This window comes from Girardinichthys multiradiatus, chromosome 21 (assembly GCF_021462225.1).
Source record: "Girardinichthys multiradiatus isolate DD_20200921_A chromosome 21, DD_fGirMul_XY1, whole genome shotgun sequence".
Taxonomy (NCBI): Eukaryota; Metazoa; Chordata; class Actinopteri; order Cyprinodontiformes; family Goodeidae; genus Girardinichthys; species Girardinichthys multiradiatus.
This window is the reverse complement of record NC_061813.1, coordinates 40245859-40264941: the sequence shown is the minus strand read 5'-3', so window position 1 is coordinate 40264941 and position 19083 is coordinate 40245859. Positions and strand designations below refer to the sequence as shown.

Genomic DNA, 19083 nt, shown 5'->3' with positions numbered 1-19083 from the left:
TTTTAACCTTGATGTTGGGGTTCATGAAAGGACCAAAAGGAGAAACAGTTTTATATTTTAGGACATCAGGACCTCCTGATATTCTCTCTCCTTCAGACTGAAGTTCTGGTTCTGTTTGGTGTTCATGTTATATTGGAAACAGCAATGCTTCATCAAGAAGATACATTTTGCTCTCAGAATCTTCTATATTCAATGTTAAATGTGATCTTATTGTGCAGGAGAACATGTTTGATGCAGGAGCTCAGAGACGCTGACTGAGTGTCCATCTGTCTCTGCAGGAGACGAGTCCTCCCAGGACGGAGGTCCGTCTCAGAGCAGAGACCCAGAGTTGATGGCCGAGGCCACGGTGGACATCAGGAAGCTGCAGCAGTTCCTCGTGGGGCAGCAGGTCAACCCCAGCAAGGCCATGTGCAGTAAGTTCTACAGAAAGCATCATTGCTACAACATCAGGTCTGATTCTCAATGAGTCGTTTTATCCACATTTAAGAAGAACATATTAGTGGACCTAAAGTCAAACGGTCCTGAAAACATACAGTAGCTTTCAGTCCTCTTGGGCACCAGAGATTCATGAGATGTTTGGGTTCTTAAAAGGAAATCTGCTTCTTCTACATCTGAAAGTAGATTTTTCTGCCTAATCTTAAACATTCAGTGATGGTTTTTTTTTACTTTAGGTGTGAAAATTTAGCTTTTTTGGGCTTTTTCTTTGCAGAGATGAGAACTTTATTTATGCCTCCAGGACAAATGAACTTGTTACCGGAGCAACAATTCAACAGGAAATAAAGTAAAGTAGTTAAATTAGTTTAGGACTGAATGTGTAATAGACCTGTTACCCAAACCTTTATGAAATACCATCAACGACCAAATCAGAAGGGTTTTTTATGTGCTAAAGTCATTATATAAAGTTTCTCCATAAAACAGCGGTCCAAAACATGAGTCTGAATGGAACCAGAGTGAAGTTTGGGTCTACAGAACCGATATGTCAGGAGGAACCTGGAGGACCTTTCATGGCATAGTTTCATGCTGATCCAATGCCACAAACCTCCCTGATGTTTCCTTTCTAACTCGCATCATACAAGTTGATCCAACAGGACCATGTGCTGTGTGAGCTTTCAGAACATGCAGCTGGGATTGTAGATCCAGAATGATGTAGCCTGTAACTCTGCAGTACTGTGTTTAAAATGTACTGCTGGCATTTATAATATCTGAGATCTGCCATGATCCTCATGCTGGTTGTTCAATTCTTTCTAGACTTCAGATAAAAGCAACTGAAGGGTCACTTTAAACTTACCAAAGGTCAAATGTCTTTCTCTAAAGTAGGGATGTGCAATGATGGAACCATTTACTATTATGGTGAATTTATAAGAGGAGCAAAAAATATCAATATCTTTCTAAATCTGATTAGTTATTATAGGATGTTTAGTGATAAAATAATCACTGGTGTCCTGAAGGAGGTTATTGAATAATCACTTATTATTCTTTGTTAAAGTATCTGTTGTTGTGGGGCTGTGACTGTAGAGGAATGTCGTCTCCATTATAAAATCTAGTCCCAGAAATACTTCTTATTCTAACTTTTATTGCAATAATATCACAGAACATGGTGATCAACCTTTAGGTCCGGATCACCCATCCCTGCTCTAAAGAACAAACTTTGCAGAACACAACAGAAGTGGTGATGAACTTGACTTTTCAGTCTAAAAATGGGAGCAAAGACAGAACATTTAGCAGAACTTTGTGTTGGAGTTCTGTTGGGTTTGGACATGTTGATGAAGGCATCAGAACCTATAGCAGCTTCTACAAACTGCTCAGAATCAGTCCGCTTTAGGGCCTGAGGTTGTTTTTCTTTAGCAGTTAATGTCCCTCATTGTTGTCCTCTTGTCTCCTCAGATATCGTCCATCAGAACGTGGTCCACCTCATCCTGCTCCATGAAGACGTGTCTCTGCAGTATTTTATCCCTGCTGTGGCCTAGATCCCCTACAGATAACCTGGTTCTGGTCCTGCTCAGTGAGAGAAGAACAGGCTGGGAGCTGGTTTCTCTACCTGACAGAGGAGGAGCTTTAGGTCCTCCATGGAGACTTGAAGAAGATCGTACCTGCTGAACTCTGGTGCATTAAGCATTAGATGTATAACTCAGTTTCTATGAGGGTTCATTCTGATTAAAAACTGTCTGAAACAGTGAAATTCCTGCTGGGATGTCATGTAATATAATACTATATAAAGATATTTACTGTTTATTGTTTGCTTGGAGGATTTGAACCAACGCTACATTAATTATGTGTAACTGATGCTGTTCTTGTCCACAATATGGACACTAAAATGTCTCTATTGTTTCTGTTCCTTCAGATCAGCGACTTTTTATCTCCAGAGACAAACATGAACATTAGGAAGAAAATACTGACGTTCAAAGACTCCATCTCCCATGGAGCATTTGACCTGGAGCCGGCCCATGTTATTAGCAAACTCTGTGACTGCTTAGGGCCCATGAACCATTTTCACTGGATAGATAAATAATATAAAATTACATCCTATGAAAAACCTCTAACTGGAAAGTTACATTAAAAGTCATATTTCCTATTTGCCCCTCATTGCATCTCCTGCAGACCTGATTTCAACATTGAAGCTACACATAGACCTGATAGATGTTATTGTGTCTAATGGGCTTCAATGAGATCTGAGCTCAGACATTTATTTATATGTAGACGTATATTACTCGGTCTAAAGGAGAAACCAACTAACCTAACAGTTATAAGGCTGCAGCGCTACCAGCTGCACCACCCTGCAGCCTCATATATATTTCTATATGTTTCACCCATAAACAATTCATCAGTAGTTAAATAATATATATAAATCATGCTGAAATTCATGGAAGTTCAAACTAAAACTGAGCTTTTTTATTCACTATGAGTTCATTTCATAATTTTTTTAAATCTAATATTTATATCAATGTGTGGAGAAAAAACCTTTTTATTTAAGGCTATGGTCAATATTTGCATGTTGGTGCTGCTGTAGGAATCTAAAGTGTTTCTGGATATCACCAGAGACAAAGTTCTGTTCGTTTTCAGCAGAGATCTTCACCTCTCTGCTCACCAAGGGATGAAAGGTCAATCAGGAACACAGTTTCTCTGTGAACTCAACATTCTTGAAGCCATTCTTCTCTCACTGATATTTTCTGTCCTCATTTATAATCAGCTAAGCAGAAGTTGTGACCTGGAGGTCAAGGAGCTGGTAGAGATCTAGCCTTGGAGAGGAAGGTTTAAATCCCATCCTGGGGTCTTTCTGGGTGGAGTTAACATGGTCTCCTCCTGCATGCCTGGGTTCTCTCTGGGTACTCCAGCTTCCTCCCACAGTCAAACATCATGACTATGTTAAATGGTCTTTCTAAATTGCCCGTAGGTCTTTGTATGTGTTCATGGTTGTTTGTCCCATAGACATTAAAACGCGTTCCGACGTCGACGCCATATTTGTGGAGTCAAGTCGAAGAGCCAAAATGCCTCTTATGTGTGCAGCGTTGAATTGTTGGAACCGTTTAGGTGTCCTAAACAAATCATGGAGAGCTGTGTTTTTTTGTAAGAGTTCTCATAAAAATTCTGACTTTATTCTTATAAGTTAAAATATATATATCTTATCCTGGCTCTGATTCTCCGTCCTACGAACATAAGTGTGTGTGTGAATAAATAAGTTGAGGCATGAACATGAAATGGGGCCATAAAGTTTGTTCAAACGAAACAAATTTGAATCTGAAAAATTATTTTGAACAACCCCTAAAAAAAAAAAAACTGAAAAAAAAAAAAGTTCAAAACTACTTTTCAGATTCAAGTTTTTTTTTTTTGAAGTTGCAGATATTTTTTTTTCGGCTTCAAACTTTTGGTCCTGTTTTGGCGTGGGGGGCGGGGCCTCAGATCACATGACTGACAGCTCAACACAGCGGCTGAACAACATATTCCCAGCTGTTGCATTCAGGGACCGTGGGAACTGGAAATATCTGTAACACATCATCAATATTCTATAAATATGTGACTGGTTTTGAAAGATAACTTGCTTCACCGATAGAAGCAGCTTATATGAAAACACGACGCGCATCTCAGAGGAGAAAATATGATCTTGACAGATTTTCACAGCATTTTAAGTCCATGTTGGAGATTTCCCATCCTCTCAACATCAAGCTAAAGAACCACCAGACTGAGCAGCAGGAATGAAACCAGATGCAAAACGAGCCGGTACTTTTCGAATATCCTGCATAATTAAGCCTGGACTTGTTTTCACAAGGACTGGACTCGGGTTTCGGTTTCTGGTGCATTTTTTATTAAAACGTGTTTGGTCTTCATTTAGTGAAGTGACTCACAGCCAGGGTCAAACTGGCATACGGGGCAACAGGGGAACATTTTTTTTCGTTTGAACAAACTTTATGGCCCCAATTTAGCTCCAAAATAAAGTCCCTTTACTTGTATTAGTTGACATCGCAGCCTTGCCTCCACCAATATGGCGGACACACGGTGACGTCTCACCAAACGACCCGTTTGTCCAGCGTCTCTGTGTGGCCCCCAGGCCCCCATACCCTGGAAGAACAAGCGGGTATAGTCGATGGAGGGTCTCTGAAGGAGACTGAGGGAATTACAGGATGATTTCTGCACATCAAAGTGAACCAGAAATACAAAAACTACATGGAAACCAAACAACTAATATGTTGCATCAGTTTCTTATCCAGGAAAGAGACAAAACTGTCTGAGAAGCTGCATCAGATCAGATCTTCAGGAGTTGATGATGATTCTCTGCTGGGTTTGGAGTTACAGTTTAACTACGCATGCGCACACAGAACCAGCTGCTGAAACTGAAAGTTAACCATCAGTTTCCTTCAGTCCTGGAATCCATTTTGTGGCGCAGATATCAGGACAACAAGGCGGGTGAGTCCTAACACTTTCTATAAAACTGTTTGTCCTGTTTTTAAGCTTTTCTCTGTGTTTGTAGAGAGCAGAACAGACCGAACCGAACCGAACCTTTAGTCACACTTATAACAAAGCTGCGCAGCCAACTTCTGTTTAAATACAATCTCTAAGTGTGAGTCGCTGTAAATGTGCTGTGATGTCATTAAATGACTCCTCCCTCCACCTCCATGAGGTTCTGGTTCTGTTAAACATCTCTGATGGTCCAATGGGCCTGTTGGGCTCCTGGAGGCAGACCAGGGGCGTACATAGTGCGGCCCGGGGGGCCAGTTCTGTGTGGCCCCCAACTGCAGTTCAACAACAGTACAAATTCAACCACCAGCTTTAAAAACATTTTAGGTGACATTTACTGTGAAAAATAAAAAATGGAAAACGTTAGATGCAACACAAACATTGACCAAGTTTTCACTTTAATTTGACATTAAATAGAATCACACACTCAGTGATGTTGACTGAAAGGCAGACTGGTATGGAGCTAAATTGGGGCCATAAAGTTTGTTCAAAAGAAAAACATTTGAACCTGAAAAAAAAAAGTTTGTTCAAAAGAAAAACATTTGAACCTGAAAAATAAAAGTTTGTTCAAAAGAAAAACATTTGAACCTGAAAAATAAAAGTTTGTTCAAAAGAAAAACATTTGAACCTGAAAAATTATTTTGAATCTCCCCCAACTGAAAAAAACAGATGTGAAACTGGAAAAAAAAAAAGTTCAAAACTACTTTTCAGATTCAAGTTTTTTTTTTTTCGAACTTGCAGATTTTTTTTTCGGCTTCAAACTTTTGGTCCTGTTTTGGTGTGGGGGCGGGGCCTCGGATCACATGACTGAAAGCTCAACACAGCGGCTGAACAACATGTTCCCAGCTGTTGCATTCAGGGACCGTGGGAACTGGAAATATCTGTAATACATCATCAATATTCTATAAATATGTGACTGGTTTTGAAAGATAACTTGCTTCACCGGGTTTTCCACGGTTGCCCCGTATGCCAGTTTGACCCTGGCTGTGAGTCACTTCACTAAATGAAGACCAAACACGTTTTAATCAAAAATGCACCAGAAACTGAAACCCGAGTCCAGTCCATGTGAAAACAAGTCCAGGCTTATTTATGCAGGATATTTGGAAAATACTGCTTCGTTTTGCATCTGGTTTCATTCCTGCTGCTCAGTCTGGTGGTTCTTTAGCTTGATGTTGAGAGGATGGGAAATCTCCAACATGGACTTAAAATGCTGTGAAAATCTGTCAAGATCATATTTTCTCCTCTGAGATGCGCGTCGTGTTTTCATATAAGCTGCTTCTATCGGTGAAGCAAGTTATCTTTCAAAACCAGTCACATATTTATAGAATATTGATGATGTGTTACAGATAATTCCAGTTCCCACGGTCCCTGAATGCAACAACTGGGAATATGTTGTTCGGTTCTGACTGAATTGGGTCGGTACCTATAAAAGTACTGAATTTGGTACCGATTCCTAATGTTAGTGAAAGTCTCTGGCAGCAGCTCATCCAAGTAGTGAGACATAAATCTAGAAACATCGTCTCTGCACTCATTCAGCACTTTGAGACAAACCTTCTCATTATTCTGAGAGATGTAACGCTGTGTAGTTCATACAGTTTTCTTCTATGTTTCTATCCAGAGTCAAAAGGACAATCTCATCCTGGCTTAAAGTCTTTAGTTTCATAAAGAAAAAGTGTAAAAATTCATCCTTTACATTAACTTTGCCCTCAATAGTTTTATATATATCTGGTTTTAGGTGAGCTCTAGCAACCCTTTTATCTTTTCATGGGACAACACTAAAGATATGAGACTTTGGTACAACGTAAAGTAGTCATTGTTCAGATTGTATAACAGTGTTAATCTGCTGTCCCCTTGAAATACACACAACTTTTGGAATTATGATTATTGTTTAATTAATATTTATCAATAATTATAATTAAAAATCATAATTTGACAAAATTAATTTCTTAACCAAAATCCTCATTTATGAATCGAGACCAGAGATGTTTCTGGTGTTGTAATTGTGGCTCAACGCCTTTGATAATTACAACCGTTAAATACTCAGTAATAATTAATAACTATTACCAGAGATGTCACTGTTTAATCGACCGTTTCTGCCGAAACGTGTGGAACTTTTAACCTTATCTTGACTGAAGAATCACTCTTACACAAAATAAACACAACTTCTGTTTATCTATGTGAATATTTATTAAATCATCAGCCTGATACAATCCGCTCTTCTGATTGAATAATCTTCACCAACTCAAACAAGCAAAGTTCTACACAAAAGGTGTAAAATATCTAACTAAACAAAATAAAGCAAAACAGCAGTTATGGCAAAAATGATAAGATGACCAAGGGATGTGGTGGTGAGTGGAGGTTGGGAGCGTCGCTCCAACTGTAACTTAGTTATACTCAGTCATAAAACATCCCCCAACGCTGGGCGAGATGAGCAGACAAAGAGTTATAAAACTTTTGGTGGCAAGCTAGTAAGCAGTGAGGTTGAAGACAAAGAAAATGGTGAATTTCACCATGAGGTTATTATAACAGTCCAGTCTCACAGTGCACCTGCGCTGGTTCTCAGGTGTTAAATAACCCCGCAAGACACACACAGAGCTGGGTAACACAGCGGCTTTCAGACGTCCAACACAGAACATCAAAGTTTCAATAAAAGGTTGCATGCACATATAATTCAGAACACATTAGATTAAATGGCGAATCTAATCGCACTAAAACCTCCTGTACCCTGCCCAGACTATTTCTAAGAAAGAAATAAAAATAAAGGATGGGTTTTACTTGATGTCTTCCTTCTGGGGCAGCGAGTGAGGAAAAAAAAAGGGGGGCGGGGGTGAAGAGGTCCACGCGTCCGTGGGTAACTCAGCAAAACAGTCCGTTTTCTTCTTTGGTGGCCTCCGTGGCAGGAAGGTAGAAAAATAATGACGGACTGTCACTAGTCGACTAGAACCAAGCAAGGAGGGAAAGTTACGTCTCCTTGAAACTCCGTGGTTTTTTGGTTACGTGTTAAACTCACGTCTTCGATCGGCAAAGTGAAATGTCTGGCCTTCTTATTCCAGAAACCTCTCTCATGAATTTTCCGTTGGCCAACGAAGGAGAATAAATGAAATCCACTTGGGACTCTTCTCCAGAAGTGATGCGCTTCAGTTGCTGGTCTGGTCTCCAGCTGAAAAGCAAAGGTTTTAAAGGGGTCATCTTCATTTATGCTTTCCGTGACATCAGAGTTGGGACGCCCCATCATGTCAGCCGCAGTGGCTGCTGGGTTTTGTAGGACAGACTATCCTGCGGTACAAAATGGCCGATGACGTTGGAAAGGCATAGTGGCATCCAGCAACGTGCAAATGGTCCAATATTCAGCAAACAAGTGTCCAACACAACCATTAATGTTTAAACCACTGGCAACAAAAGTGAGTACACCCCAAAGTGAAAATGTCCAAATTGTGCCCAAAGTGTCAATACTTTGTGCAGCCACCTTTATTCTCCAGGATTCTCCTGGGCCTGGAGTTCACTAGAGCTTCACTGGTTGCCACTGGAACCCTCCTTCCACTCCTTCATGGAGACATTATGGAGCTGCTGGATGTTTTGCCTCTTTTCACTGGCTCGATTTGGCCCGACTCGGCTCCACTCGGCTCGCTTTGCGAGCATTTCCATTACTGTTATTTCAGTACTGTTACCTACTTTTTTGGTACCTCTTTCTTAGCAGGGCTAAGCGAGGCCGAGTCGGTACTGTACGTGACGTGAACAAACGGCTGTTCACTGATTGGCCGTGGGCGCGGCCAGCCGTAAGAGTCGACCAGCGTAAAAAAACAACCGCAATTTTCAAACATGCATTCAAGCGAGTGAGAGAAACATATGATGGAGTCCGGACAGTTATCCAGAAAAGTTACTCCTTGGAGCAACGACGAGGTGGAAGGTTTTCTGGTAATCATAGGAGACTGTAATATTCAGCGGCAGCTGGATGGGGCGACAAGGAATGAAAAGGTGTTTGCTGATGTAGCCGATCAAATGGCCAGCCAAGGTTTTCACCGCACATCGCGGCAGGGCTTCATTTGTGGTTATGCAGCACGACACATGATGCTTTAAAGCCAGACCTCCAGGAGGTGTTCCCTTCAGTGGACTGAAAGTGGGTCTATGGAAATGCAGCACACAGCATGCAGAGCCTTGCAGAGCTGTTCCGGGATGGCCTAATCAAACCAGTGGAAAAGGGGCAATAGAGACCTTGTTCTCCTCCACGTTGTGTTTGAGGACGACCCACAGATGCTCAATAGGGTTTAGGTCTGGAGACATCATGGGTCAGTCCAGCACTTCCAGTGACCAGTATTAGACAGTGAGAGCAATAACACCAGATTCATGTCATGCACCAAACTAATAGCTGCCATTATAACCAGAAATAATCACCTGAAACAAACCTGTGTGGCAACATGAAGTAGGCTAAAAGAGCTCAAAGGGCAACATTTCATGCCCTGATCTGAAGACTTTTTAGAACAGATGAGAAACAAAGTCACTGAAATCTGTCGGTCTAGAAAGTGTTGCGATGCCATTTCACCATTTCAGATGCTCTAGACGCGTATTGGGAGGAGATACCCTCGGTTATTTTCCTTGGCAGGTCTCTTGTGTACCATGGCAGATGAAATGGAGAGAGTGGCTTGGCTTTATTTGCTGAATCATGACAGGACGGCACAAACCGTGAGAACAATGCTCCTTTTCCACTGGTTTGTTTTAGGCGGCTCGGTTCCGCTCCACTCAGTGGGGGGGCAGGAGAAGCAGCTGTCTGGACTGGTGAAGCTCCAACGTTTGCCTGAAGAAGTTCCAGTTTTAGTGAAACTGCAGACTTTTGACCGCGGTAAAGTTAGTTTTAGGTTGGATATTTATGCTCCGCGGATACAGCAGGACTTCCTCCCGTTTCATCCGAGGCAGACAGTCTGATGACAGGCAGCTGCTCTACCCTGCTGGTTCTTTAGGACCGTCAGTACATTTCAGAACCAAACAGAACACATGTAGTTATGTTCCAGCCTTTTTCCAAATGGTATCAAATTAATAAAGTTCTACACACAAAACCCATTATGACAACATGGAAAAAGTTTCAGATTGAAATAGAAAACTAAGAAAATAAGTAAAATCAAATAAAAATAAATAAAAGTAAAAAGTGTTAAAATATTATAAACTCATCACAGCAAAACAGAATTTAATTCTCAAATTAAAGACAAAAATAACAAATAAACCCATTGAAGACAAGTAAATAAGGAATTTGATTCACGTTTAAAACTTACTTTCTGATCTCCATCCACGTCGAACTCGGACAATAGGTGGCGCTGTTGCGGAAGAGAAGAGGTCTAGAGTTGCAGGTTCTGAAACTGATCTTCGGGTCTGCAGACACATGCTTCTCGTTTTTTAGAGAACTTTGTGTCTGTTGTCTTTAGTCTCTTATCCTTGCAGCGTCGTGGTGGAGGAGTATGGAAGCCTAAAGCTGCCAAAATTAAGACTGACTGCAGAAATAACAAAATTATACCCATAAATGAAGCAAAATTAATAAAAGCAATGATTCAAAAATCATTTTCCATCAATCAATTGTGGCATAATTTATTAATATTTTCATTTCTTAATATAAATTCACATTACAGCTTATATTTTGTTTATTTGCCCTCCAACTTTGCGTCAGATTAATTGAATATTCTCCAACCTTGTTGATCAAGGTGGCGGCCTTCATTCCTCTCAGTGAAACAGCTGTTTATTCTCTGCAGGGAGCCAAGCTGGTAGCTTAGATGGATGTTCTGGTCCTGAAAGCTGCTTGCTGGCTTTAACTGAGAGGAAACTCCTGCTGAGCTGCACACATGACCACAGAGGCTGACATGTTGGGTAGATCTCTACTCAGCATCCAGCTGGACCAGGTTCTGGACCAGGTTCTGTCTGTAGCAGAGCTGTGGAGAGAAACACAGCTGAACAGATAACCTCTCTTTGAACTTTATCTATACAGAAGGTTTTAAGCTCAGTCTTAAAAGTAGACAGAGTCTCTGCCTCATTGACTAAATCTGACTCAGCAGGAGGACTGGAGACCATCTTTCTCTAAAGGAGATCTGGACCTGGATGGTTTCAGAACCGCTGCTTTAACTGAAGGTTCTCCAACATGGAGCAAGCTGCTGTGTTCAGAACCAACACATCACTACTTCATAGGAAATGTTCACTCCTTCATTCACTACATCTGACCTCAGTCTGGATTCTTCTACATACCAGGAACATGATTCCAGTTTAGACTCTAAAAGGTTTCAAACACAGTTTTAGATCTAATTTTCTCCAGAACTTCTCCAGATGGTTCTGATCACCCAGCAGACATCAGAAAGTGCATGAAGTAGTGAAGGAGTGAACAATTCATCCTCAGATGTTACCTGCTGAGATCAGGTTCCTCTGATCCTCTAAACACATGATGGGAATCAGCTTTCTGCTTTACAGGACCTTTACTGGACCTGAATCACTGGAACTGACGGGTTCTGGTTTCTCTCTCAGCCTGACTGAAGTCCATAAGATGGACGGTTGGAATCTAAAGGAGGATAAAGCAGAACCTCCAGGATCCAGCTGTCCGTCCAAGAGGAGTGACTGGTCCAAAGAAGAACCTCCAGACATGAGTAAAGAACCTGGACCTTCAGAACCAAAGTAAGAACCCAGTTTCTAACTGATTCATGTGACTCTATAGAGATAAAATACATAGAATATTAACTGGTTGATCTTCAGCATATAAATAAAAAATAACTTAATTTTTATTTAAAGTTAAAGTTAAATAAACATGAAGTCTGTTAGTCAGTAAATCAGTGAAGTTTGAATGAAGACCTGAAAGAATCAATGATGGAGGAAAATGTTGCATAAAAACAAGAACAACCAAGACTGTGAGGAGCAATGAGGTTCAGAGATCGTCTCTCTGACCCACTGGAAGAATGAACCACAGGAGGTTCTATACTGGGAACACTGGGTCCAGTTTATATACTGGGAACACTGGGTCCAGTTTAAATACTGGGAACACTGGGTCCAGTTTATATACTGGGAACACTGGGTCCAGTTTATATACTGGGAACACTGGGTCCAGTTTATATACTGGGAACACTGGATCCAGTTTATATACTGGGAACACTGGGTCCAGTTTATATACTGGGAATACTGGGTCCAGTTTATATACTGGGAACACAGGGTCCAGTTTATATACTGGGAATACTGGGTCCAGTTTATATACTGGGAACACTGGGTCCAGTTTATATTCTGGGAACACTGGGTCCAGTTTATATACTGGGAACACTGGGTCCAGTTTATATACTGGGAACACTGGGTCCAGTTTATATACTGGGAACACTGGGTCCAGTTTATATACTGGGAACACTGGGTCCAGTTTATATACTGGGAACACTGGGTCCAGTTTATATACTGGGAACACTGGGTCCAGTTTATATACTGGGAACACCAAGTCTCAACTCAAAGCAAGAAGGTCAACAGGTAAAAGCAGCACTAGAGGACTCGGGTCGTCAGACTTGTTCTAATGTTCTGTTTCTGGGTTCTAGGCCACATCAGCTCCTCATACAAGATGAACAGCTTTAGTTTTGATATCAGGGAACAGATTTTCTGCTCTCCACCTTCTCAGACTAGATGTGATCAATGTGACAGTGGACAGTACATTCTGGTACTTTGTAGTATTAGTAGTGGATACTATAGAAGTACTTTGTAGAAGAATTCATATAAATATGATCTCATCAGCTACATAAACTGTAACATGATGCTGTTGTCCTGCAGGTGTTGGTTTGGGACATTAGAACCCAGTAGAACCCAGTCATTAAGATAATGTTCAGGCTGATCCAACAGATCAGCCTGAATGTTTCACTCTGGAATTTTAAACCTTCTTCTTCTCTGTGTTCAGATCTTCTTCTGTGGTTTTTATTACAGTTTCTAACTGATGGATGTGACTCTGCAGAGACCAACCAGAGTTTAAACTTTGATTTCTGGTTAAAACTGATGCAGGGAAACAAAAACATGATTTTTAATAACTTTAGTTCTTTGTTCGGTTCTGACCTAAACTGGACTTTGAGAGAACAGAACCAACTGTGTGGGAGTGGGAACAATAACAAACTGTTATGTTGTGACATTTCACTTCCTGCTCCCTCCATCACATTCAACCAATCACAGCGCTCATTTCACAGACATCAACCAGCTGCAGATAGAAGGTCAAAGGTCAGATTGGAGACTAAAGTCTGATAAAACTCTGATATTTTGCTCATAACAAGTCCTACAATCTGCAAAAGGATAAGATATTACATCCCATAAAACATCATAATGTCAGAGACAGACTGAGAGGCTGAATTCACTAAATAAACTTCAACTTTCATCAACATTAATCATCCACCATGAATTAGAACTAAGAAAGAAAACTGCACTGATTTACCAATAAATGTTTGCTATGAACCCAGTTCAGAAAGACATTAATGCTGTTTAGATGTTTATTTATTTAATGCAAGTCGTCATGGCAACGTTCAGAATCAGCTTTATTGTCAAGTTTGTGTACACAACAAACAAGGAATATGACTTGGCTACACTTTGCTCTCATGAATCATTTTTATATATAAATGAATCATAAAAACAGTCCAGGTATGTGAGGTTTTGTCTCTGAGACTCTGACTTTCAAATGTTCATCAGAGCAACAGCCTGAGGAAAGAAACTGTCTGTGGCATTCAGCAACATGATCACATATCTCATGTTTTCTAATCATCATGGAGCCCTAAAATCTATGCAGTTCATATTTTATTAACAAACACTTAACCCCCAATGTAACACATGAATAACACATTTATATTCATAGCTGCCTATGATGATTTAGACCTTTTGATAACCTTTATGGTCCTCGGTTCTGAACTCAAACCTGTTCAGTAAATTCATCAGTAAATCCAGATAGTTTGACATGTGAAAACATGAAGGTCCTTAAAAACTTGATAACTTTTTTTGTCCACTAATATTAGACTGTAGAGAGCAGTTATTTAAATAGTCTAAACCAGAGGTGGGCAACTTAAATGATGGAAGGGGCCACAGTTTGTCAGGGCCGCTACCAGAGGGCCGCACACTTAAACCAGATATAGTAAAAGTGTCATTTTAAATATGTTGAAGTATAACTACGTATGTTTATTAAACCAACATACAGCGCAGTAACTTAACATATTTCATGTTCAGATGCATGTATAACTGTTGGACTCTTTTTAATAAATACGAACACAAAACGTTTGAAGCAAACAGAAAGTAAACGCTCTCTGTGATTTCTTTTATTTTAGTTCAAAATCATGAAAATAAAACCTACAAATCACCATCCACCTCCAGGAGGACAGAAAGCTGCAGAACAGCAGACAAACATTAACTGCAAGAACTGATTTTGTTCATTTTTACTCTGAACTTTAAAGATGTGAACATTTTGCCAGTAGATCTACCTCACCAGTATCAGTAGTTGTCCTACTGGTTCTGATGTCATGAGAAACTGGTGGCTTTGCCTACTGGTTTACTATTGACTGGATATTAATGTCAATCTTTGTGCATCCAATCAGCATCAGATGAAACAGTCAGTCATCTTTGAGCCTGTTTCTCTCTTTAGACTTGATGTGTTTCATTGGTGAAAAACGTCTCTCACAAACATACTGGTTGTTGAGGGCAAACATGGAGGACTGGAAAACTGGACTGTGGAAGCAGACTCCAGAGGGAAAATCTCTTCTCTTTGCTGGAAAACATGGATCTGACTGCAGGTTGCACAGTTGCAGCTCTGAAGGTTGTTCACCACCAGCAGCAGAGATATGATCCATGAAGAGCTTCATCTGTGGCTGTATTGCTGAGAGATAAAGTCTCTAGGAGACTGAACACAAAGGTTTCCTTGTTTCTGTGAACAGAAACCTGAAACATCCAGTTTTCTCTTTCCTCCTTTTAGCCATGGCTCAACGTGTCTTCCTCACTGGTAGAGAAGAATGCCGAGACTGCGTCTCCATCTAGTGGCCAACTGTGTCATTACAACCAAGTCAGTTTATTCAGAGACATTTTTATACTTTTTAATCATTTTCAAACATTTATCTAAGAACCACTTCGAGTGACGTTGCGGGCCATATACGACCCGTCGACCGCCAGTTGGTCTAAACTATTTGACCTTTAACATCTTGACCCAATCAGAAAAGATGGAGAAAAAAATCAACTTTCAACATCATTTTAGGTTCTATTTAGATAAACCGGATGGGCTGAACAGAACCTGATTTTTAATGGTTTTAGTAACAAATAAACCCAGAAACAAGAGAGACGAGCAGAACAAGATGGAAACCAGAACAAAGTGCATAAAAGGAACCAGAACACCTGAATAAAACAGGAACTGGGGTCCATAAAGATGGACTGTAACTAAAGACTAAAACTGCAAACAATTTATCAGAACAATAAAACTACAGAGTGACACAAAACCAAAGTCCAAAGCATCATCATGACATCAGATTCAGTTGATCCAACTTTATACGACAAATAAAAGACCAGAACTTCAATGAACTTGTTGTTAGAACTTCTAACAGGTCCAAATAACGTTCTGTCACAGTAAACAGCTCTTTATAAAGTTCTGAGATTAATACAAACTGAGGCTGAGTCCAGTTTACTGGTGTTAAACCATTAAAGAAGGATCCAACTTTCTACTCTGGAATCTAGATTTTAGTCAGTTTTTGGTCTCTTTAAGCCTCTGATGGAAGAAGTTTTCTACTCTGACAGAATAATGATTATTGTTCCTGAAGATGTTTCAAATGAACAAATACAACAAAAGAAGATCAGTCATGATAGCAAATATAATACAATGAAATACTTCAAACCAGACATCATCAATGTTCTGAGGTTCTGTTCTGACCCAGCTTCTGGTCCTTTGTTTGTGGTGGACCTTCATGAACATCTTCAGCTTCAGTAGGACAGCCCCACCCTGGTGTTAGTGAACTATTTCAGTGATGAAGACATGTCTTTACAGACGGAGGAAGAGTAGCAGCCCCCAGTGCGGAGAAAGACCCAGAACAGGAGCTGGACTGCTGACAGCCAATCAGAGCAGCTGTTCACCAGGTAAGACTGAACATCTCCAATCAGATCTTCCTTCTATCTTCTCTGATGAACCAGTTCCATGTCTTTAGTTATTTGGAAATTCCAGTTTTTAACGTCTTTCTGTGATCAATTATTTCAACTAAATCTCTGTATTTCCAGCTGGTGTAAATGTAACGTCTGTGTTTGACCCAACAACCTATTGGGTTTGAAGTGGTTCTGTTTTCAGAACCTTTGTGCTAAATGCATTAAAACTGAACATCTCCTTAAAGCTGGTGATCATTTTGATGCATGAAAACAAAAAGGTGGAAAAATCAACCTGCTGCTCTGCTGCTTTCACAGGAAGAGGAAGGAAAGTCTGAGAGACAGAAACCTTTATTCACTCTGACAATATATCACATATTACAGTATATATATATCTGTTTATACAACATGTAATCATTCTAACAATCTGTTGTTTATTCTAAAGGTCCAAATCAGTCCCATGTCATTTCCAACCTGGAATTATTCTTTAAAAGCATCAAATTCAGTCTTTGAGTGAGAAATGCCATTTTAAATGTGAACACTACCTGATACAATGAGATGTTTCTCCTGCAGATTAGAGCGTTTCCTCTAGATTTACTTCATTAAAGCTGGAAAATGCTGGGAGAAAACATGTTTCTTCCTCTCTGCCTCTTCTGAAGCTGCTGTGTTTGTGACAGAAGGTCCGATAGAAATAGTAAAATGAGGACAATGGTGACATGATGCAAAGAGTTGATGTTGCTGAAAGCTGCTGCATTTAATGGGCTTGTTTCTGTCAGCATTTATTAATCTGATCTACTTTATGAATCAGATACTGACAGTGAACAGATACTGGCCACCAAACAGAGACAGACATATGCTGTCTTCCAGTTTAACAAGGTTCTGGTTCTGAGGATGGATCGTATTGTTTAGCATCACATAATGTGAAGTTAGAGACCTTCTAATGATGACAGCTACTAATGTTACAGATGGTTCTGGTCCAACTTCATCACTAAATCATGTTTTTTACCTCAGTTGTCTTTTCTTCTTTGTTTTCTTCTTTGTTTCAGCAGATGTTGGTCTGCAGGAGGTTCTAGAGGAACATAAGATCAGTCTGAGGAGGAGATGTGAATGTGTGACTGAAGGAAGTGATGAAACAGGAAGTAGAACCCTCCTCAACAGGATCTACACTGATCTCTACATCACAGAGGGACAGAGTGAAGAGGTTAATACCCAACATGAGGTGGAGCAGCTGGAGACAGCTTCCAAGAACCAGAACCTCCATAACTCTCCAATCAGGTGCCACGACATCTTTAAACCCTTACCTGACCAGCATGGAGCCATCAGAGTGGTTCTGACCAACGGCGTCGCTGGTGTTGGAAAAACCTTCTCAGTGCAGAAGTTCACTCTGGACTGGGCAGAGGGCTTGGAGAACCAAGATGTCAGTGTGGTGGTTCTGCTTTCGTTCAGGGAGCTGAACTTGATCAGAGAGGAGCAGCACAGTCTTCTCACGCTGCTCCATGTTTTCCATCCAACACTCCAGAAGCTCCCAGCAGAGAAGCTGGCTGTCTGTAAACTTCTCTTCATCTTTGATGGCCTGGATGAAAGCAGACTTTCTCTGGACTTCAACGACAGTCAGCTTGTTTCTGATGTCACCCAGAAGTCATCAGTCAAAGTTCTGCTGACAAACCTCATCAAGGGGAACCTGCTGCCCTCGGCTCTCGTCTGGATAACTTCCAGACCTGCAGCGGCCAATCAGATCCCTCCTTCATGTGTTGCCAGGGTAACAGAAGTACGAGGCTTCACTGATGCTCAGAAGGAGGAGTACTTCAGGAGGAGGTTCAGTGATGAAGAGCTGTCCAGCAGAATCATCTCCCACATCAAGACCTCCAGGAGCCTCCACATCATGTGTGGAATCCCAGTCTTCTGCTGGATCACTGCTACAGTTCTGGAGAACATGTTGACCACAGAGCAGAGAGGAGAGCTGCCCAAGACCATGACTGACATGTACTCACACTTCCTGCTGGTCCAGACAAAGAGGAAGAAGAACAAGTACCATGAAGGACATGAGAGGAGTCCACAGGAGCTGATGGAGGCTGACAAGGAAGTTCTTCTGAAGCTGGGGAGGCTGGCATTTGAACATCTGGAGAAAGGAAACATCATGTTCTACCAAGAAGATCTGGAGCAGTGTGGTCTAGATGTCCCAGAAGCCTCGGTGTACTCAGGAGTTTGTACAGAGATCTTCAAAAGAGAGAGTTTGATCTTCCAGAAACCAGTTTACTGCTTTGTTCATCTGAGCATCCAGGAGTTCCTGGCTGCAGTCTACATGTTCTACTGTTTCACCAGCAGGAACACAGAGGTGATGAAGAACTTCCTGGGAGAAGATTACAGTGAAACATCTCTGGAGGACTTCATGGAGAACGTCATGAAGAAATCCCTCAGCAGTAAAAATGGTCACCTGGACCTATTTGTCCGCTTCCTTCATGGCCTCTCTGAGGAGTCCAACCAGAGACTCTTAAGAGGTCTGGTGGGTCAGACAAAGAACAGTCCAGAAACCATCCAGAAAATCATCAACAACCTGAAGGAGATGAATACTTATAATATCTCTCCAGACAGAAGCATCAACATCTTCCACTGTCTGATGGAGATGAAGGACCTCTCAGTTTATCAGGAGATCCAACAGTTCCTGAAATCAGAGAACAGATCAGAGAAGAAGCTCTCAGAGATCCAGTGTTCAGCTCTGGCCTACATGCTGCAGATGTCAGAGGAGGTTCTGGATGAGTTGGACTTGGAGAAGTACAACACAACAGAGAATGGACGACTGAGACTGATTCCAGCTGTGAGGAACTGCAGAAAGGCTCGGTGAGTCCAGATGTCTTCATTATTCAAGTTGGTTCTGGATGTTTTTTGACCTTTAACTACAAGCATTTTTATCACGCTGTCCTTTGCAGGATGTTCATGATTTCTATGCAACCTTCTTCTCTAATCCATTCATCCTCATCTTATCTCTACTCATCTTGTCTCCTCATATTTCTTCATCCTGCCAGTTTTGATGTCCATAATTCACCTGACCTTTGCATTATC

The 19083-nt window shown here is 40.9% G+C and overlaps 2 protein-coding genes across 3 annotated transcripts in view; both read left to right on the top strand.

The window, feature by feature from the left end:
* The window catches only part of hus1 (HUS1 checkpoint clamp component), a 16490-nt gene extending 14260 nt beyond the window's left edge, over window positions 1-2230 (top strand). For both annotated transcript variants that reach the window (XM_047349231.1, XM_047349230.1), the window contains 2 exons: window positions 279-413; window positions 1885-2230. In XM_047349231.1, coding sequence (XP_047205187.1) covers window positions 279-413; window positions 1885-1967 — 218 coding nt within the window. In that variant the 3' untranslated portion in view covers window positions 1968-2230. The remainder of the gene's footprint in view (window positions 1-278; window positions 414-1884) is intronic.
* A 2489-nt stretch (window positions 2231-4719) lies between these two features.
* LOC124858150 (NLR family CARD domain-containing protein 3-like) lies at window positions 4720-18865 on the top strand. Its single transcript, XM_047350039.1, has 4 exons — window positions 4720-4899; window positions 11392-11592; window positions 15935-16023; window positions 17070-18865. The coding sequence occupies exons 2-4, from the start codon at window positions 11465-11467 to the stop codon at window positions 18863-18865; spliced, it is 2013 nt and encodes a 670-aa protein (XP_047205995.1). The 5' UTR covers window positions 4720-4899; window positions 11392-11464.
* The last annotated feature ends 218 nt before the right edge of the window (window positions 18866-19083 follow it).

Excerpts from the sequence above, each read along its gene's own strand:
- LOC124858150 (XM_047350039.1), top strand. The coding sequence starts at position 11,465 with ATGGACGGTTGGAATCTAAAGGAGGATAAAGCAGAACCTCCAGGATCC. Across the intron at positions 11,593-15,934 it reads CCTGGACCTTCAGAACCAAA|ACGGAGGAAGAGTAGCAGCC; the intron begins GTAAGAACCCAG and ends ATGTCTTTACAG. Across the intron at positions 16,024-17,069 it reads TCAGAGCAGCTGTTCACCAG|CAGATGTTGGTCTGCAGGAG; the intron begins GTAAGACTGAAC and ends TCTTTGTTTCAG.